Source organism: Bos mutus, chromosome 21, assembly GCF_027580195.1.
Source record: "Bos mutus isolate GX-2022 chromosome 21, NWIPB_WYAK_1.1, whole genome shotgun sequence".
NCBI classification, from domain to species: domain Eukaryota; kingdom Metazoa; phylum Chordata; class Mammalia; order Artiodactyla; family Bovidae; genus Bos; species Bos mutus.
Window position 1 is genome coordinate 64,189,399 of NC_091637.1, and position 21,245 is coordinate 64,210,643.

Sequence of the window (21,245 nt, forward strand, 5' to 3'; positions counted from 1 at the left end):
GTGACTGCAGCCATGAAATTAAAAGATGCTCCTTGGAAGAAAAAATATGACAAACCTAGATAGTGTATTAAAAAGCAGAGACATCACTTTGCTGACAAAGGTCTGTCTAGTCAAAGCTATGGTTTTTCCAGTAGTCATGTACAGATGTGAGAGTTGGACCAAAAAGAAGGCTGAGTGCGGAAAAATTGATACTTTCAAGCTGTGACGCTGGAGAAGACTCTTGAGAGTCCTTTGGACAGTTAGGAGATCAAACCAGTCAATCTTAAAAAAGAAATCAACCCTGAACATTCATTGGAAGGACTGATGCTGAAGCTCCAATACTTTGGCCACCTGATGCGAAGTGCCAACTCATTGGAAAAGACCCTGATGCTGGGAAAGACTGAGGGCAGGAGAAGAAGGGGGCAACAGAGGATGAGATGGTTGGATGGAATCACTGAATGGACATGAGTCTGAGCAAATTCAGGGACATGGTGAAGGACAGGGGAGCCTGGTGCGCTGCAGTCCATGGGGTCGCAAAGAGTGGATTTAGTGACTGAACAACTAACAACTTACAAGAATAAAAAGGATTATAAGTGAGTAATATGAACTGCAGGCCAGTGTGCGAGATGACCTTGATGAACCAGACAAAATTCCCAAAGAAACAAACCACCAAAACTGACTCAAAAAGAAACAGAAAATCTGAACAGATCTAGAACAAGCAAAGAAATTGAACTAGTAATAAAAAAAGTCTCAGAGAGAAAAGCCTAAGGTCAGATGGCTTCACTAGAGGATTCTATCAAATTTTCAAGAGAACTAACAACAATCCTTCACAAACTTCCAAAAAATTTCTGAAAGAGAGTATACTTCTCAACGCATCTATAAAGCCAGTATTATTTTGATACCCAAAGCAAAGACATCAAAAGAAAACTACAGACCAATGTCCCTTATACAATTAAATCTTCAAATTTATATTTTTGAATTTTTTTTTTCATAAGAATAAATGAACTCAGCAAAGTTGCAGGATGTAGGATCAAACAAAAATCAGTTGTATTTCTGTACAGTAGAGCAATATTGTGGTTGATAATAAGAAATATCATATATTTCGTCTTTGTTTTTATTTTCTATCAGGCATAGAGTTCCTTAAACCATTGTGGGAATTTCCTAAGCGATAAGAATGATAGAGTGTTATTCACATAAAAAGTTCCCCTTTCAACTACATCAAAGTTTACGTTATTTAAGTGACTTTGGGAAAGTCCCTGGATACCCTAAGGAAGGGGACTGGTTGCTGGGGAACCAGCTCTGATTACAGGGTTGGAACTTTCAGCTCCCAACCCCCGTCCCTCTTTCTGGGGAGGGAAGAGGGGCTGGACATTGAGTTTAACCATCAATGGCCAGTGATATAAATAATCTGTGTAAGGAAGGCTCTATAAAAACCCAAAGGACAGTGTCAGAGAATTTCTGGGTTGGTGAGCACATGGAGACAGGGGCGTGGTGCCCGGGGGGGCGGGGAGCTCTGAGCGTCCCCACATGCCTCCTCCAATCTGGCTGCTCCAGACTTACATCCTTTACAATAAACTGGCTATCTAGTGAGTAAAATGTTTCCCTTGCTTGAGCAAATTAATTCCAGATCAGTTGTGGGATTTCAAGCACAGGTAAGAACCTAGACTCTGATCTGTGTCTGAAGTAGGGGGTTGGGGGTAGTCACGTGGGACGGGACTGGACACTATCTCCAGGTGGACAGTGTCAGAATTGGTTTAAACTGTAAGAGACCCAACTTATGCTGCAGAACCCCCGATGGGTGAAAAACCAACCCCCTGATGTGTGAAAACCCTACCTCTCTGGTGTCAGCAGTGAAGCAGAGCTGCAGTGAGGCTGAGCTAGAGCAGACACGCAGGGGTACACTTCCCCTTCAGAAACAGCAGTGAAATGTTCAGAAGGGAAATTCAGAAAATACTCTTTTCAAGAACACCAGAAAGAACAAAACCTAAACCTAACAAAAGAAGTGCAAGGCTTGTACACTGAAAACTGCAAAACACTGCATGAAGAAACCAAAGCGATGAGAGGAAAGATGTTCTCTGTGCACGGGCCGGAAGCTTTAGTATTCCACCTCAGACGCCATCTTAGGGTGCAGACTTCTCCAAACTGACCGACACACGCAGTGCAATCTCTATCGACACCCTGACTGCTGTCTTTGTACAGAAACTAGCAAGCTGATTCTAAAATCCAAACATTCTAAATTCTAACGGCCAAAATAATCTTGAGAACAAAGTTGGAGGACTCACATTTTCCAGTGTCAAGATTCACTACAAAGCTACAGACATCAGGACTATGTAGTATATTTAATAAATCCTTAAATATATTTTCAATTGATTTTCAACAAGGGTGTCAAGAAAATTCAACAACAATTTCCAAAAAGTGGGGCTGGGACAACTGGATATTCACATGAGAAAGAAGGAAGCTGGATCCCCCCTCACACACACACACAAAAATTAACTCAACGTGGATCAGAGACCCAAGTGTAAGAGCTAAAAAAATACCACTCTTAGAAGAAAACACACCTGGATATGTTCACGACCTCGAATTAGGCAACGGTTTCTTAGATATGACACCAAGCAACCGAAACCAAACCAAACCGGAGTTCATCAAAATTAAAGCTTCTAAATGCTTCTAAGGACACTGTAAATAAAGAGCTGATATTTGCAAATCAAGTATTTGATAAGAAACTAGTATCCAAAGTATATAAAGAACTATTATAATACAATAAAAAGGTAAATAACCCAATTAAAAAGTTGGCAAAGGATCAGAAGAGACATGTCTCTAAAGAATACATAAAACAGCCAGTAAGCACATGAAAGATGCTCAGATCATTAGTCATTATGGAAATACAAATCGAAACCACGATGAAATACCACCTCACACTTACTAGCATGGTTTCAGAAAAACACAAACTGGAAAATACAACTAGCAAGGATGTGGAGAAATTGGAATCCTTGTTTGCACTTTGCTAGTGGGAATGCAAAATGATGCACTCGCTGTGGAAAACACTGGCAATTCCAAACAACTGTTAAGGTTACCTCAGGACCCAGCAACTCCACTCCCGAGTACACACCCAAGAGAAACCAGACCCTGTACACAAACACTCAGAGCAGCGCTCGTGCTAACCCCAAAGGGAAAACCCCCCAAAGCCCGTCAGCTGTTAAATGGGGCTGCATCCACTCAACAGCTTTCAGGCGTAAAAAGGAATGAAGTACTGGCACACGCTGCATCCCAGGCAAATGCACAGACATGGAAAGATGATTGCTGGTGGCCAGGGCTTCGGGTGAGGGTGGGGTGGGGTGCTGGGAGGAATAGGCAGTGACTGCTAATGAGTAGAGGGCTACTGTTTGGGGTGATGAAAATGTAAGGAACCAGACATGGCGATGTATGCACAACCTTGGAACAGACCGAAAACCCCACTGAACTCTGTCCTTCGCAAAGGTGAATTCTATGTCATGTGAACTGAATCTCAACTAAGGAAAAAACTGTGAGTGTACTCTGCCCGGAAAGAGGGCTGAGTGGGGGCCCTTCTCCCCATGTAGAATTTAGTGTTGGGTGTGCTGTGTAACCAGGGAGCTCAACCTGGTGCTCTGGGATGACCCAGGGGTGGGACGGAGGGATGTTCAGGAGGGCGGGGACACACGCACACTCGTGGCTGAGTCAGTGTTGTATGTGTGCTAAGTCGCTTCAGCCGAGTCCAACTCTTTGTGACCCCACGGACTGCAGCCTGCCTGGCTCCGTCCATGGGATTCTTCATATAAGAATACTGGAGTGGGTTGCCATTTCCTCCTCCAGGGGATCTTCTCAACCCAGAAACTGAACTCGTGTCTCTTGTATCTCCTGCAACGGCAGGCAGGCTCCTTAGCACTAGCGCCACAGAAACCAACAAAACGCTGTAAAGCAATTATCCTTCAAATTAAAAAAATAAAATCAAATGTTCAGTGGAGTGCCGAGTTCTGTCCTGTGTGTGCTGTCCGTAACCCTGGTGTGGGCAGAACAGACCAGCCCTGCCTCGGACTACAAGCTCCAAGATCTCTCGAATCCAGCGGGAGGTGGTGTGTGGGGTGGGAGAGGCAGAAGCTGGCTCCAAACCTGCCCATTCTCTGAATTTATGGTCTCAGGTAGGGATACTCTGTGTCCTGTTCGCTCTACTAGTTTCTCTCTGGACACGATTTATGAGCAGGCCAGTACAATAGGAGGAAGAAGTATGTAACTTCAGGAAGCCTCCTGCTTATCTCACGGGAAATGCTGAGCCTGGACACATTCATCTCTTTTGTTTTGTGACATGCTATGGCTTTTAGCACATAATCTGGCGTGAATCTCCTCTGGTGTGTACTTGACCTCCACCTTGTGAGACAGGCAGTTTACAGATGAATAAACTTCGGGCCAGAGGGGAAGGGACAGGTGTGACCCCACAGGCAGTCACTGGCAGGACAGGAGGCGGGACCGGCCTTCTGCCAACTGGCAGCCAGGTCCCCCGAGGGCCGGCGGCTGGAGGGACCACGGCCTGATCGCTTCCTTCTCTAAGACAAGAGGACGGGGGAGGTCCTGCAGCGAGAAGCGCCTGACCTGTGTGAGAAGAAGATTCCCCTGCGCAGGAAGCGGTGTGGTCTCTGGCCCGTGGCTCTCTCTATTCGGTTTACCAGCTCCTTGTCAATTTTACTGCTTCCAAATCGAACTGGAAGAAAAGAAGAGATGCTGAACTTAGGTGGTGGGAGGCTTGGGGACGCTGCAGAGACCAGAGGGAAAGACTCATGATCACGTGCCGTCTCAGCAGAACAAGGCCTCTTTGGGCTACTGGCTCTAGTCCCTTCCATCAGTCCAGAGCAGACGTCACCGCCAGCAGAACACAAAATAAATGCAGGGCTAAAGACTCTCTGGTCTGGGACTGGATTCTGATGGGACAGATCCAGAATGCAGCCTAGTGAGGAACTCCAGATAACCCGCCCAGCCCCCCACCTCGCCTCCTACACACAGCTGCTTATTACATATTGCAGTATAATTTATATATGCTCACACCCATCATTTTAGAGCCTATAACCAAATTAATGTTTGTCTTCCAGTGAGTTTTCTCTCCCTGATGGTCTGGGCATAAATCATGGAAAACGGCTTAGACTCAGATGAGAGAGCTTTAGCTCTGTTTCTTCTTCGACAGCCACCAATGACCTCAGGGAAAGGATGCTCCTGAGCAGGAAGCCCTCCAGGGCAGAGCTGGGCAGTGAGGACATGCCACCTGTGAGAAGGCTTACTTCTTACACAATTCATGCCTGAATTGTACCCACTCAGTGAAAGACAATTTAAACCACTGTGAAAATACTCGCTGCAATGGACCTTCCCCGAATTCTGACCTGCTCAAGAAAAGGAAAAAGCTAACACCGAGCTGTTTGTGCTGGGCTCGGTCGCTCAGTCGTGTCCAGCTCTTTTTGACCCTGTGGACTGTGGCCCACCAGGATCCTCTGTCCATGGGATTCTCCAGGCAAGAGTACTGGAGTGGGTTGCCATTCCTTTCTCCGGAGGATCTTTCGCATCCAGGGATCGAACCCAGGTCTTCTGCATTGGCAGGTGGATCCTTTACCGTCTGAGCCACCAGGGAAGCCCATTAAGCTGTCTACTATAGATTATTATTCTAAAACATATTTTATATTGTTACGTTAATTAAAAACAAACCTCTGGGAATATAATGGACCACCAAAAGATTTAAGGATCTTTTTTCCCTTGACATTGAAGTTTGACTGGATTTATGATTAATTCAAATTAGAAAACATCAATAACATCACTTCTAAAAGTTGAGGTTTTTCCCATAAACGTACCAATGAGCTTGTCGTAGTCAATGCCTTTGGCACTGCTTGTCTGCACTGTCCAGGGGTCCACAAAGTCCTCGTCTGCGTCGGTGGCATCCAGGCCCTCACCACTCTCGGGCGCCGGGTCCCTTGGAGGACAGTCCACCTTGTAATCCTCCCCTGTGGCAGCTTTGTAGCTCGTTTTTAAGGACAACAACATCTTCACTGCAGAATCAATTTCATCCTGTACACAGGGGTTAAGGGTGAAGGTGGAAAATATTTACAACCACCAGCGGCAGCCACTCCAGTGCTCTCGCCTGGAGAATCCCACGGACGGAGGAGCCTGGGGGGCTGCAGTCCATGGGGTCGATAGAGTCGGACACGACTGAGCGGCTTCACTTTCACTTTTCACTTTCATGCATTGGAGAAGGACATGGCAACCCACTTCAGTGTTCTTGCCTGGAGAATCCCAGGGATGGGGGAGCCTGGTGGGCTGCCGTCTATGGGGTCGAGCAGAGTCGGACACGACTGAAGCGACTTAGCAGCAGCAGCAGCATTTGCTGAACGTTACTGCTACTGGGTGGCAGGCGGTGTGCTAAACGCTCTCACACTTACTCTTAGAATAATCCTACAAGGATGGCAGTGTTATCACTGGCCTTTTCTGGTTGAAGAGTCTGAGACTCAGAGATGTGAAGGAGCTTGCCCATGCACACACAGCAAGTCGTGGGCCTGAATGTATTTTAGTTTTATCTGGGGGTCAAGTATCATGGGTTCCTACCACAAACACTACAGGCTATGTGTAGCGACACAATTTGCACAATTTATGACAGTTAATGGCTGAATATTAAACTTCACTGATGCCAGTGAACATATGTGACATGCTCCATTAATCAATTATAGTGAGTTCTACATTGGAACTTAACAGATAAGGGCAAGGAAAAAACACAGACTTTCAGAAAACAAGGGGGGACTCACTGGGAAACAGTTATACCACAGCATTTGGAGTCTTATCCAGCTGTCCAAAGTGTTTGCATACTTAGTGTTTTAAAATGAGAATAAGATAAACAAACAAACAAACATAAAGTGTATCTGTGGGTCCGCTGGAAACCTATTAAAGATTTCCTCTTGCAGGAGCCCACACTAGCCATCCCTGGAAGCCTGGCATTTAAAAGAGCAAACCTAATTAAGCAGATTAGTCACGCTATGCCCTAAAGCTCCACTCCCATAATTGGCCTTGCTGGATTTGATCGCAAACAAAGAATACACACAGCCCAATTTGCTTGCCAAGGGAAATACAAACACTTCCATTTAGACTTTAGACATACGTGCTATAAGCTGGGCTTCCCAGTGGAGGAACAACGCTCGCAGTCCCAGACTGCATTCAGAGAGCCCTTCCATCAGGCACGCCTGGGCCACAGAGGGCTGTTACTGTGGGGTGATTTCAGATGCAGGTTTGTGTTTCAAGCTGAACCCATCTGGAATTTGTCATTTAAATGAGTCAGAGTGTGCAATCAGTGGCCCCATGGATATAGCTCATGCAAGAGGCTGGGTGCTGGCCCACCTTAGGCAGGCAGGCGTGTTCTCCTCCCCTCATTCAGCGCTGCCTAGGCTGAGCGCTTGCAGCAGAACACAGGCTCTGAGAGCACGATCTATTGCTCTGTGAGCCATTATCTGAGGAAGAAGTGCCCTGATCTGAGTGCCCTGCTGCCACCGCCCTTTAGTCGCCAGTGGCGTGACAGTTCACACTCTATCTGGTTAACCCAGCTTCCAACCAGGTGGCTCTTTGAGAGTCAAACATCTAACCAGAGTCCCAACTCAAGGACCACCTGTCATCTGGAATAGGACCGAAAAGACAAGCAGGCTCCCTTGTCTGTTCTCCTGTTCTCAATCTAACACGGACCTGGACGTTGAAACAGATTTTAAAAGTTGATGTTCTGAAAAAAGCCAGACGCGGAAGACTGTCTACACTATGGGTGATTATATACAGTTCCTGCACAGGAATTCTCCATGGAAGGAGAGGGAGGGAGAGGCCTCTCTCAGGAGGGAAGAGGCGAGAAGCAGAGGGGCCTGAGATGGTTTCTGGGCTGTGTCTCCATGGGAATGCTGGTTACACAGGTTTGGTCATCTTGTGAAAACTCAGTGAGCTGCCTGTCTGTGATCTCCGTACTTCTCTGAACGAATGGTGTACTCCAATTTTAAAAGTTTATTTAAACTGAAAGGAAAACAAAAAAGGCTCTGTTCCCTGTCTTCAGCCCCATGGTCCAGTGTCATCTCTCGAATCCTGCTCAAACTGTCTTCCCGTCAGAGCCCCCAGATTCTGACCTGTCCTCCAGGAGAACCTCTACTGAGCTGCTACTTCTGAAAGCCATGGGCGTTCTTCTCTCGGTACACGGAGCAGGAAGAACACTGAGGACCGTGACCTCAATGGCACAGAGATGCGGAGGAAGAGCCCAAGGCACCCTCACTGGACCAGCCGTGCCCAAGCGGCTCATCTATTTTGCCTAAAGGGAATTTCTAAAACATCAGGTGCTTCTAGTATGATACACTGGTACAAGTTTACTTCACTTGACTCTTCACATGGTTTCATCATGTAACCTCTGCTGTCTTTTGTTGAACGCCATCTGACTTAGCATTAGTCAAAGACTATGCTTGAAGACTTAACTCTAAACTGCATCAAGTATTGTTTGTTTGCTAAAATGCAGAATGTGACTGGGGTCACTGCTGCTGCTGCTAAGTCGCTTCAGGCGTGTCTGACTCTGTGCGACCCCACAGACGGCAGCCCGCCAGGCTCCCCCGTCCCTGGGATTCTCCAGGCAAGAACACTGGAGTGGGTTGCCATTTCCTTCTCCAATGCATGAAAGTGAAAAGTGAAAGTGAAGTCGCTCAGTCGTGTCCAACTCTTAGTGACCCCATGGACTGCAGCCTACCAGGCTCCTCCGTCCATGGGATTCTCCAGGCAAGAGTACTGGAGTGGGGTGCCATTGCCTTCTCTGGGGTCACTAAGAACTACTAACTCAAAGCATTCATTAATGTCATTCAAATTTAATGTTAGATGACAAAAATATCACCGTTAGGTTCCTAAGATGGGTTTATAGAGTAATGAGTTCTTTATTTATTGTAGGTTTATAGATTAAAAAAACAAAATAATTCAGCCTTATCTATTGAGCCCTATCTGCTGTGTAAACCTCTTTCTGTGAATAATCAACTCCTTTTTTGGACATCACTATTTCTTTTAAAAAGTAATGGATTACTTAGGGTCCCAAGAGTCAAAGTAAACTACTGAAACGAGTGTGAGACGGTTGACCCCATCTGGTGAGAACCTAGAAAGAGAATTTTGAAAAGACGACAACAGGGGTTGGAAGTGATGGATGAGAAAGCTGTGGAGCTGAGGAAGCTGGGTGACCCAGAGTGAAAGCAAGGGCTGGTTATAGATGTAGACTGAGTTATGCTTCTGAAACCCAATGCAGAAACTACAGAGAGATCTTTAAAAAAGGCATAACCCACAAAGATAAAGGAAACAGGAAGAGGCTGGCAGCGACAAGCCTCAGCAGCTGGAGAGTAGAGGTGTGATCGGCCTGCGCGAGCACAGGAGAGCAACACAGGCTGAGACCACGCGGGAGTCGGGGCGGCAGCTGGACTTGTATCGCTTGGGATCCCTGAGAGGCTCAGGCACCGGTGGCCCTAGATACTAACACGAGTGAGGGTAAGAGTGGGCTCTAAGATCAGGAGCACTAGCTGGAAGTCTAAAAAGCAGCTACTGAGATCTCCAGGCTAGCCCCCACCCATAGCCGGTACACGTCCCCTGCCCCATCCAGAGGTTTAGTGTCTTGACAAGGAGAGCCAAGTGTCCACGCGGAAGTGCTGTGCACAGTGAGGGAGACAGGCTGGGGGCAGCACACTTCGAACAGGGGCTTCAGCGAAGGACCACGTGGTCAGCTCCTCAGCCCCACTCAGCTCACACCGTGGGCGGCCACACCGGGACCCTTTGGAGAGCGAAGCCGAGGAGTCCTCTCTGGGGACTCTACTGGCCTCAAAGAGCAGCTCTAAAGACCCCGCATTGGAGACCTCCTGAGGCAGAGGAGTGCTGTGGGCGCTGTCCAGGGAAGGGAAGGCCACACCCTAGGCTCCCCCTGGCTCCGAGTGCACCCTCCAAAGCCTGAGTGCACAGCTGTCACCGAACACCTGCCAGTGGCGTCCACTACAAGAGGCGGAAGGAACACAAGCTAAGCTGGAGGAGATTGGTGCATAACGTGCGGAGAGAACACGGGGAAGCTGTCACCACGAGCTCAGAGGCAGAAGGCTAGGCGCCTGTGAAATAAGAACAGAGAGCCTCGAGGAAAGAACATGTGGAAAACAAATGAGCGCTTAGAAATTGAAAGGGGCAGAATGAGTGAAAAACAACAGCAGGGTTAGAAGTTGAGGAAACATACCTAAAAGAAGAAAAAATAAAAATGAAAGGAAAATAAATCAAAAACTAAGAAATTCAGAGGACACAGTCTTTCAACTAAAAAGAAAATACACAAACAGAAAAATAAAAAACCAACCCAGAATAAATCAAACAAATATGATAAATTTCTGAGAATTAAAGGGCATGTATTTCTAGTTTGAAAGGAGTCCTGGGCACCCAACACAGGGTGTTTCAGAGCTGGAGAGGCCCTGAAAGCCCAGGAGAGGGGGCAAAGGAGTGGCACCGGCTTCTCCATCGCAGCCCTGGGTGCTGGGAGGATGCAGCAGCGCTTCAGAGTTCCGAGGGAAGTCACGTTCTCCTGAGAATTCTCTACCGAGCCTAGCTCTCAGCCAAATATGAAGTAAGATGCTTGCAGACCAGGCAAAAGCTCAAAAAACACTTCCTTAGCACTAATTTTTGCAGAAACCTCTGGAGGATTTGCTCTGCCAAAATAAACTAAGGAGGAGTGAGACATGGGGTCAGGAACAGGGAGCCCAAAGAGAGTGCGTGGAAGGCTTGCATGGACAGGGAGGGCGGGTCCGGAGATGGGCTGTGAGGGAGGTGGGTCACCACCGGGACAGAAGCGGGCAGGGCATCCTGGGAGAGAGTGCTCGGGAGGATGGACCTGATCAGCGGCCTGCTGTGGCTCGAGAGGGGGTTGACCCAACTGGGGGAGCACCTGGAGGTCCATGAGCGTCAGTACACAGAAAGCTAAGCAGGGGAGGTCCCAGATGGCCTGATGGTTAGGATTCTGGGCTTTCACTGCCATGGTGTGGGTTCAGTCCCCCACCAGGGACTGAGGAACTGAGATCCCACGGGGAGCAAGGCATGGCCAAAACAAAGACAAACCAAGCAAGGAGCAATTAAAACAACCCTGGGAAAAACAAAAGTTGGGCAGGAGAGGAGCAGCACACATGCTGTTCTCAGGGGGGTTAGCCGTCGTTTACACGGGGACTGGCGGGTGGGCAGTGCTACGAGACGGCTAATTCCTTTGTCTTTCACAGTGGAAGCCCCAAACCTGAACATCCATAAGGAGCAATATGATGTGTGATTCTAAGAGATGTGGGCATTGCATATCAAAAGAATCGGCTAACAGAATTGAAAGTGGTTGCTTCCGCAAGCAGGACGTGTGGAGAGGAAGGGTGGACAGTGGCTGTGCTTCCCAGCGGCTTCCCTTCAGACCACAGGCATCAATGCCGAGTAAGGAGAAAATACATTTAGCACGAGAGCCAAAATACTTCAGGTGATGAGGGAACAGAAACAGGTGACTGTCCTACAGACTGGCTGGGACACGTGTGGAGGACTGGCAAAATGACCTACCTTGGCTGCGTTTCTGGCTTCGAGGTCCCTTACGAGCTCCTCCTGAGCAGCGATGCTGTGGAACAGCTCCAAGGGGGACCCACAGCCCTGCTCGCCATTGGACATGTCTGCCATCTTCTGGGAAGATGTTCACAGCTGGTTGGGGTGCTGGCAGATTTGCTCAGTGGTCCAGACAAGACTGTGGGCAGAGAAGAGGGACAGAAAGAGATGAACAAACCACGGCAGCTGTTTTCCCTTTACCGTTACCTGGTTCTTCTTTCCAAAAAGGCTGGAGATGAGTTGTGATAAAGGGCGTAGATAATATAACATTAATAAAAATATAAACAGAAATATGGAGCCAGGAAACAGGAGAAAAGAGGAGGAACAAATGTTAATGGTGGGGTTGAAAAGAACTGCTGATTTATAGGCTTAGGGAGGGCAAAGAAAGGCCCCTCCCAACCAAGGGCAAGTGAGCATGTGCTGACGTGTCCGTGTGCCTCAATTAGTGTCCAGGACACAGGAAGGACTCAGATACCAAAGTGCTTTAGTAAATCTAAGTCCACCATGGCTAGAAGCACTTGGCAAACTGCAATTACTCTTTATCTTAATTGCTCTAGGGGGTGAATTCCTAGGCCTTTGCAGTCATAACCCACATGCTACTGAACAAACAGCTTCCTTTGCTGGCCAGCTGTCCTGTTCTCAGGAGAAGGGGAGCCTGGGGAGGAGGCAGGGCCTTATCCCTTCTGGTTTGCAAGTGAGGCAAGAACCACGTACAGCCTGTTCACTCCACAGGCTGCCTTAGTTAACTGCAAACCTTTGAAGAAGATGTCCTTGGGCCTCCTATTAGTCATTATTTATTGCTAATCCTGGAAAAGGTGGGGCAAGGGCAGGCTACCTGAGGTCGCCTTGGGGCTGAGGCTGGCCAGGATCAGCCCCTCTTGGGTCGGTTACTTCCCTTTTCTGAGTGTCAGCTTCCTCATCTATGAAGCAGAACCCACTTACCTCAAGGGCTGTTATGAGAAGAAAGGAGGAAAAAGTGACATGGTGGCATTGTACAGACTGTAAAGCAAGGAACAAGCCCACTGCAAGTGTTACATGTCAGGACTCCAGAGATCGGCTGAGCCCCAGCCCCATCTGAAACCTGCTGATACACCTTGAACAAGGAGGATGCCAGTGACAACAAGGCTATGCCAGAGCAGCTAACTTCCAGAACTGAAGTCCTGCGTCTGGTGTTCTTCTAGTGAGAAGTGAAGTTGAAAGTCACTCAGTCGTGTCCAGCTCTCTGTGACCCCATGGACTATACAGTCCATGGAATTCTCCAGGCCAGAACACTGCAGTGGGCAGCCTTTCCCTTCTCCAGGGGATCTTCCCAACCCAGGGATTGAACCCAGGTCTCCTGCATTGCAGGCGGACTCTTTAGCAGCTGAGCCACAAGGGAAGCCCTTGCAAGCACCTTATGTAACACTGATAATCAATTCACTGATGCCTACGGCAATCCTATGGGACAGATTTGTTGTCTCTGGTGTGCAGACCAGTAAACCGAGGCTAAAATATTTGCTCAAGACCACACAGTTAAGTAGGCAGTCGAGATGGGACACAAACTCAGGCAGTTTGACCCTAGAGCCCACACTCTGTAACATTACCCTATGTACTTACCTGTCATGAGCCTCAGTCTCTTAACTGTGAAATGGGAGCACAATAATGACACTGACTTGCGGTCATGGATTAAGTGGGATAACGCGGGTAAGTAAACAGCCTAGCACAGCATCAGCCGCAGAGCAGAGGTTTAATGAAGGATGATTTTGTTTCTTTTTTTTTTTAATTTATTTACTTGGCTGCTCTGGGTCTTAGTCGTAGCATGTGGGATCTAGCCCCCTGACCAGGGATCGAACCTGGGCCCCCTGCACTGGGAGCTCAGAGTCTTAGCCACTGGACCACCAGGGAAGTCCCTGATTTTGTTTCTTTACTCACTAGAAATTTCTTTCTTGGAGCTCTATGAACAAAACACACAAATTTGAGGGGATAATTTATTTTTACTTATCCATTTGTTCAGTTCAGTTCAGTTCAGTTGCTCAGTCATGTTCGACTCTTTGCATTTGTTAAGTATCTGTTTAAAAATATGTAATATTTAAACCAATCTTTAAAGTCAATGAAACCATAATATTGAAACCAGGTGGGACAGCAGCCAGTTTCTTTCCTTTCCTTTCCGAGAATTGCCTCAATTCCCGGAAAGGGAGGCCTGTAAGAAAGAGAAAGAACGTGGACAAGCGCTGGAGAGGAGAAACTCTCAGGCCCATATCAAAGAGCAATCAAAGTGACTTCAAGGCACAAATGACCAAACATCATGTCCAGATGCTTTCCACGGGATCCCCAATTCTCCCAAGCTGCAAACCTGGGTGGCACAGAATCTGCTCTGCATTAGCGACCGGAGGCAGATGGCTCAGGCAAGTGAGAACCACCCTCTGAGGCTCCACGCCAGAGCAGCTGAGCCAGGATCTGATGCCAAAGGCCCCTCGACCGTGTCGTGCTCCCTCAAATTCTACTGCTCCCCCTGCCTGGCGTGTTTCCCACCCTCCTCTGCCCGCTGTCTCACTAATTCAAACCTTGGCTCCTGGTTTCCTGGTCCCTGAGCCTGCAGGGCCAAGTTGGCTGCTCTGTCCTTGGCGATCCCTGGGACTCGTTAGTGAGGCTGTTAGAGCACTCACGCTGCATTTGTAATTTATGAAAACCCACCCACAGAGAGCGCAAGCCCTGGGTTTTAGTCTTTCACGTGCTTCAAGTACCTGGTACAGAGTAGCTTATCAAACGGACTGACGATTTATGAGTACAGGTTACTGACTAAATCTCATAAATCAACGTTCAATTTCCCCCTCTGGTTTATATCCTCTTATAATATCTCTGCAAGCACTTATTCCAGTTTAAGGTAGATTCCCCCAATCTGGGCTTCAGAAGGCCTCTTAAAATGTCCCGCCAGTGCACACAGCCTTAGTTTTACCCTACGTCTGGTTTGCTCAATCGTTGTGAACACCTGCCCACTATCCTGGTCATTCTTTTTAGAATTCCCTTTGGTTTCCCCGTCCTTCCAAATATGTGGTGTTCTGCATGAAAGGACACAAGCGAGCAGGACCAAAATCAAGTATAGATTAAAATTACCCTACTAAAGTCCTAGCAAAACTGCCAGGTAGAATGACTCAGTGAGCTCCGGACGGCCAATCCCCCCCTGCCATGGAGCAGACAATTGCAGAGGATCAGCTAGATGAACTGAGCCTGAATTTAGGATCCCTGTTGTAGGGAAACACGTGTACCTTATATATCAGAATCCCATTTAAGTGAGAAAGCAGACTGAGGAAACAGCAGGTGCATTCTCCCTGCTGTCAGGATCTCGAGGCATACACTCACTGCATGGAATCAGCTACACTATAAATCTCGTGTGTATATGATGTAACTTCCTGAATGAGTACAGAACTTCAGGAGTGATCAGAGACAAAGAGAATGGAACTACCATTGCCCTCATTTCAGGCATCCATCCATTTAGCCCACTTATGAGCATATATTCTCAGTTTTCCTTCCCATCTAGTCAACTTTCTCCTTCATTTCTTTGTTAAATAACTTTTAGAATTTAACTTAACTTTAGAGGGTTTTAACCCAGAGTTCAGAACCTCTGAAACGAAGTGAACAGTCTGCCTACACACAGACATGTGGTTCCAAGTAGAATAACCAGGTTTTGCTACTTTCTCAAAGGGGCCCAAGACGCCCAAAGGCTAAGGACCATTGTCCTCAGTGTTTACCATGTAAACTGCAAACAGGGCTCTGAGTCTTTGTTAAGGGAAAGTGCCTTATCTATTTCACAAATACTACAATCTAAAAAGCAAAGGAGCGTCTGCCTGCAATGCGGGAGATCCAGGTTTGATTCCTGGGTCAGGAAGATCCCCTGGAGAAGGAAATGGCACCCCACTCCAGCACTCTTGCCTGGAAAATCCCATGGATGGAGGAGCCTGATATGCTACAGTCCGTAGGGTTGCAAAGAGTTGGACACGACTGAGCGACTTCACTTTCACTTTTCAAAGCAAAGGAACGAAGCTATCATTTGTGAGGTACTCTATGACCTCCTCTAGAAAAAGGGCTCGGAGAAGGCAATGGCACCCCACTCCAGTACTCTTGCCTGGAAAATCCCATGGATATGGATGAGCGTGGAAGGCTGCAGTCTATTGGGTCGCTGAGGGTTGGACATGACTGAGTGACTTCACTTTCACTTTTCACTTTCATGCATTGCAGAAGGAAATGGCAACCCACTCCAGTGTTCTTGCCTGGAGAATCCCAGGGACGGGGGAGCCTAGTGGGCTGCTGTCTATGGGGTCACGCAGAGTCGGACACGACTGAAGCGACTTAGCAGCAGCAGCAGAAAAAGGATTGGGAGTGAGCACAGCAGAACTGCCTACTCCACAGCAGAGTAGGACAGTTTAGGGGAAAACGAAAAGCATTGTATAAACAAACTCTTCCTCTCTCTTTTTAAGGAAGTTGAACCTTGAGCTCATTTTGAAAGGTTCCACTGTTCCTGAGGAGCACAAGAGGCCCTGAAGAAACCGGGGACAGTTTTGGGATGAGGAATGGAAAGAGGAATTGCAGAACTACAACATGACAATCCCTTGGGCCACTCTGAAGTCATTTCACAGATTAGATGGGAATACGCTGATTCTGCAGTTTGTGGGGAGGGTGGCATCGTGCACGACAGCCAGCCCTGGAGCAGCTGAGAAGAGCAGGGGGCTTCTGGGTGCCTGGAATATTACCAAGGTGGGGTATCACCCACCACACCCTGGCACCTGAGTGTGGATGACAATGGCCTTGGACTGTCAGGTTTCCAGAGGACAAGAAAATGATTTCTTTCCAGCAATGAGTCCTTCAATGCTTCAAACCTTGGAACAGGTGGAACTCCCCCGTCTTTTAAATACTAAGAGGAAAGCTTACTTTTCCCTCTAAATGATAAGATGGACATTATCTTAAAAGGCAAAGAGGACATTAATCTACATTAAGCAAGGCATAAGCTACTTAGGAGTTCAAGGCGAGATACTGTTGATGGATATGGACTTAAAGAGACCTCATCAGTGAGAAACAGGACAGCCAACATCAAAGTGCTGAAAGTCAAGCTATGACTCCAAATAGGCAGTGGCTCATCCAGGATCTCTATTCCTTACAGAAGTTGTGAGTCACCAGGGCTTTGGGTCAATAGATGAAATGAAACGCACAGCTCTGTGGTCCTAAGACTACTCCCCATCCCCGAAGCCAGGGTTTCCAACACTCTGAGAAAAAGCTGGCAACAATATTCAATAAACTCTAAGCCTACCAAAAGATGGCAATACGTACCCGGTGGCAGGAGTCACTGCAGAGGTGGCCACTGGTCACGCCCGGGAGCTGAGGAGCTGAGACTGCCCAGTGCAGCTCCAGCTCTTAAATAGTCTTGCCCTCTTTCTTTCAGTTTCCTTTTCAAAAAAGACTCTTTTCTCTCTCTCCCTTTTTGGCTTCCTTTTGGCCCCACCCTCTAACACTTGCATGTAGGAGTTTCTTATAAACGATCCACTTTCTCAGAAATACTTTAATCTCATGACCAACCTCTTGGAGGGCGGGGGAACTCTCTTGAGAACCAAGGTGTTACCTGGTCATTGCATCAGCCACCCTACAGCCCAGGCTGGCCTTCCCATAACCTCCTCGCCCTGTTTCTGTTCCCCGTTCTTGGCATCAGTGTGAAGAACTGTGTCTCTTATGCAGTGGCAGCAGGGGAAGCCGGGGTGGAAAAGCAGATGGCAAATTCCTCGCTGCCGCCGCTGCTCACAGAGGCGACGCAGTGCACTGGAAAGACCGTTGAGTTCTGGGATGAGACCTGGGTTTTCAATCCCAGTTTGGGCGTTTCCTTGTTACAAGACCTCGGGCAAATCACATCACCCCTCTGCTTCACCCTCCGTTTCTTCACTTGTGAAATGGGCAAAAAAGCAGCCTCCTAACTTCACCATTGGAGGAGGGCAGGGCAACCCACTTCAGTATCCTTGCCTGGAGAATCTCATGGACAAAGGAGCCTGGGGGGCTACAGTCCGTGGGGGTCGCAAAGGGTCGGACACGACTGAAGTGACTAAACACACAACGTCACCGAGGAGGCGAAGCCCCTGTCACACGGCCGACACTTGCTAAAAGTGGGGGCCTCATCCTTTAGGGAAACGAAACAGGAGGGAGACGATGAAGGTCCGGTGCCGGCGCGAGTGCATGACAGGGCAGGGTCGGCGGCGTTGAGGCAAAAGGGGGCGAGGGGCCAGAAGCCGGAGAGCAGAGAGCCGGGCTCTGAGAATACATCAGGGCTTGGCGTGCAAGCGGCTCCGAGAGAGCCAGATCATTGGGCTCCGCCCCGGCCTCCCCCCCTGCCTTCCCCCGCTTCTTTCATCCCCTCACTTACCGGCCCAGTCGGGCCCGTCAGCGTTGCCGGCTCAGCCACGGGTGGCCTCCTAGGCGTCCGTGGAAACGCCTTCCGGCTGGAACAACTTCCGGTTAGACTGCGCCCTCATTGGCTGTTCGCGCGCGCGGGGGGGGTGCCGGACGGAGGCCGCCGCTGATTGGCTGGCGGTTCCAGCACCGGCGGAACGCTACTGGGTTTCAGGGCGCAGGCCGGACGACCCTCCAGAGGACCGAGAGCTTCCGGTGCGTGTGGTGAGCGGCGGGCTGGGTGCGGGAGGGGACTGCGATCTGACGGCGGCCCGAATGCTGCCCGCCCCTTCGCGTGTATCTGTCTCTCTGTGTCTCCGGTTCCTTCCGAGCGCTCAGTGCCCTGGACGGTCCTCACTGCTCCCTCCTGACGATCCTCAGGATCCCTCTCCTCTCGCTCTGGATAGCCCGGCTAACTGCTATTCATTCTTCAAAACCCATTCCCTGGTCTTATCTTGTTAGTGGCCTTCATCAGTCTTAGCCTCCGGCGCAGGATCTGAGTTTTGTGTTTCATCTCAGTCCATAAGACCTAACATAAGACTTGGCACAGAGTAGGTAATCAGGAAATATTTGTTGAATGACAACATCCTATTCCTTTTAAGTTCTCTGTGTCCCCCCTCCCACCGGGTTGTATTTCACAAATATTTCTAGATGCTGGTGATTTAAACAGTGAACAAAACACAGAAAGTCCTATGTTTTGATGGAACTGACATGTTGATGACTGTCCATGGCACTCTCCCCCCCTTTTGTAGCCTTATTTTTCCAAAGACCTGACTTTTTCTTCTGGCTGTTCTAATTGGTTTAGTGGCTCCTTCATTTCCATAAAAAAACCAAACCAAAACAAAAAAACTTCCTTTCCCCCTACTTTGCCTTAGACACAAAAAAGCCAGCAAACAGTTTTCTCTAGAGTTTATTTTGTTCTCCGTTTTTGCCTCTTTTCCTTGACTCATCCTTGCCTTCTTCTCTCCCACCCCATTTTGATCAGTTTTGTTGGTTCCATCTTTGGTGTTTATCACCTCTGCTTCCTTGCCTTAAGATGATCGTTTTATGCCTGAGGCCTGCCCTGGCCTCCTAATTGCAGTGAAACTGCAATCCCAAGCCAACCATCATGCCTCCTTTTCTTTTCTATCCTGCCTTTCTCCTTAGGATTTCTCACCTCCGGACATGTTCTGTTTCACTTGGTTCTGGTCTATCTGTCTGCACTGGCATCTGGGCATGGTGAGCTGGGGCTTGGCTAGTAGCGCCTGTGCTGTAGGTATTTGTTGAAGGACGGAATGAAATGTAAGCAGATAGGAAGCCCTAACATCCACGTGCAGAGAAGGCAATGGCACCCCACTCCAGTACTTTTGCCTAGAAAACCCCATGGACGGAGGAGCCTGGTAGGCTGCAGTCCCTGGGGTTGCTAGGAGTCGGACACAACTGAGCGACTTCACTTTCACTTTTCACTTTCATGCATTGGAGAAGGAAATGGCAACCCACTCCAGTGTTCTTGCCTGGAGAATCCCAGGGACAGAGGAGCCTGGTGGGCTGCCGTCTGTGGGGTCGCACAGAGTCGGACACGACTAAAGTGACGCAGCAGCAACATCCACGTGCCTGCATTCATTCAGTCCTTGCTGCCTCGCCTAGTAGGAAGTGGGCCTCATAGGAGGTGGGCCTCATGGTCTCTACTCTCTCATCTGTTCCCACAGACCTCATCTTTAGTTCTGGCCACCTGCCTCTCCATTGACTGGACAGCTGGGTGGGTAGGAGTCCATCCTAAAGGCTGAGAACAGGTGCCTTTGCAGTGGGAACCTGCTGGGTTCCCTTTGGCGGGATGGCATGGGATACTGTGGTGAGTTGGGCTGTGCATAGGAATTGAGACAGATGAGATGTCTGATTAGGTTTCAGGACCGGACTGAGTCGTTAAGGTAATGCCAAAGCCTTCACAGTGCAACTGTTCCATTAGTTTATAGTTCAGTTCATTCAGTCGCTCAGTCGTGTCTGACTCTTTGCGACCCCATGAATTGCAGCACGCCAGACCTCCCTGTCCATCACCAACTCCCAGAGTTCACTCAGACTCACGTCCATCGAGTCGGTGATGCCATCCAGCCATCTCATCCTCTGTCGTCCCCTTCTCCTCCTGCCCCTAATCCTTCCCAGCATCAGAGTCTTTTCCAATGAGTCAACTCTTGAATGGACGTGGCCAAAGTACTGGAGTTTCAGCTTTAGCATCATTCCTTCCAAAGAAATCCCAGGGCTGATCTCCTTCAGAATGGACTGGTTGGATCTCCTTGCAGTCCAAGGGACTCTCAAGAGTCTTCTCCAACACCACAGTTCAAAAGCATCAATTCTTTGGTGCTCAGCTTTCTTCACAGTCCAACTCTCACATCCATACATGACCACTGGAAAAACCATAGCCTTGACTAGACGGACCTTTGTTGGCAAAGTAATGTCTCTGCTTTTCAATATGCTATCTACGTTGGTCATAACTTTTCTTCCAAGGAGTAAGCGTCTTTTAATTTCATGGCTGCGGTCGCCATCTGCAGTGATTTTGGAGCCCAGAAAAATAAAGTCTGACACTGTTTCCACTGCTTCCCCATCTATTTCCCATGCAGTGATGGGACAGATGCCATGATCTTCGTTTTCTGAACGTTGAGTCCCTTGTATTATATTAGCTCCATTCGAGATGGGCTGGCTCAGGTTTGAAGTTTTATTTAGACAGTGGCTCTGTGTGTAGGTGTTACCTGCCTGGATTGGGCTGCAGATGAAGTTGGATCATTGGAGGAGGCAGACCACAGAACAGTTTTTGGATGATGATGTAACTTGTTTGGCAGTGGAGCCCTTCAGGCAAACGGTACCCGTTACGGGAAAGGTGGGAATGGTTGATTCCAGGGGACATGAAACCCACCGTCCAGGGAAGAACGTGAGTGATAGATAGGCTGTCTGGAATGGTGTAACCGAGGCCCCCCAGGGAATCTTCAGGTCTCACCTGACCCCGCCTGTGGGAAGAGGAGCTCAGGATGGTCTGTTAAGGTAGGACACTCGGGCTTTCTTGGAAGTCGCCTGCTGCGGGAGCTGTGGACGCTGCTCCACCGCGCCCTCTGCTGTCCTGGACGTGCGCAGCACCCTTGTTTTCCTCGACTCTGCTTGGTGTTAACTGCCCAGCGTTGAATTCCAGGAGGTGCTTCTTTGTAGAAATTCCTTGGCTTCAATTGATCGTGTGTGATGGTTCAGAATTACAAGAAGAGTTTTTAAGAAAG

General features: G+C 48.6%; 2 protein-coding genes across 3 annotated transcripts in view; one reads left to right on the forward strand and one right to left on the reverse strand.

Annotated features, from left to right (window-relative positions):
- WARS1 (tryptophanyl-tRNA synthetase 1) overlaps positions 1–18,114 on the reverse strand; it is a 28,893-nt gene extending 10,779 nt beyond the window's left edge. Inside the window, exons 1-4 of one of the 2 annotated variants that reach the window (XM_070357972.1) lie at positions 17,981–18,114; positions 11,563–11,740; positions 5,826–6,039; positions 4,585–4,693 (exon numbers count right to left, since the gene is read on the reverse strand). In XM_070357972.1, coding sequence (XP_070214073.1) covers positions 4,585–4,693; positions 5,826–6,039; positions 11,563–11,676 — 437 coding nt within the window. In that variant the 5' untranslated portion in view covers positions 11,677–11,740; positions 17,981–18,114. Of the gene's footprint in view, positions 1–4,584; positions 4,694–5,825; positions 6,040–11,562; positions 11,741–16,902; positions 17,881–17,980 lie in introns of those variants that run through there. The other variant, XM_005893712.3, reaches the window with a different exon arrangement.
- A 30-nt stretch (positions 18,115–18,144) lies between these two features.
- WDR25 (WD repeat domain 25) overlaps positions 18,145–21,245 on the forward strand; it is a 148,955-nt gene continuing 145,854 nt past the window's right edge. The window contains exon 1 of the mRNA XM_014477552.2: positions 18,145–18,222. The gene's annotated coding sequence lies outside the window, so the exon portion shown is untranslated. The remainder of the gene's footprint in view (positions 18,223–21,245) is intronic.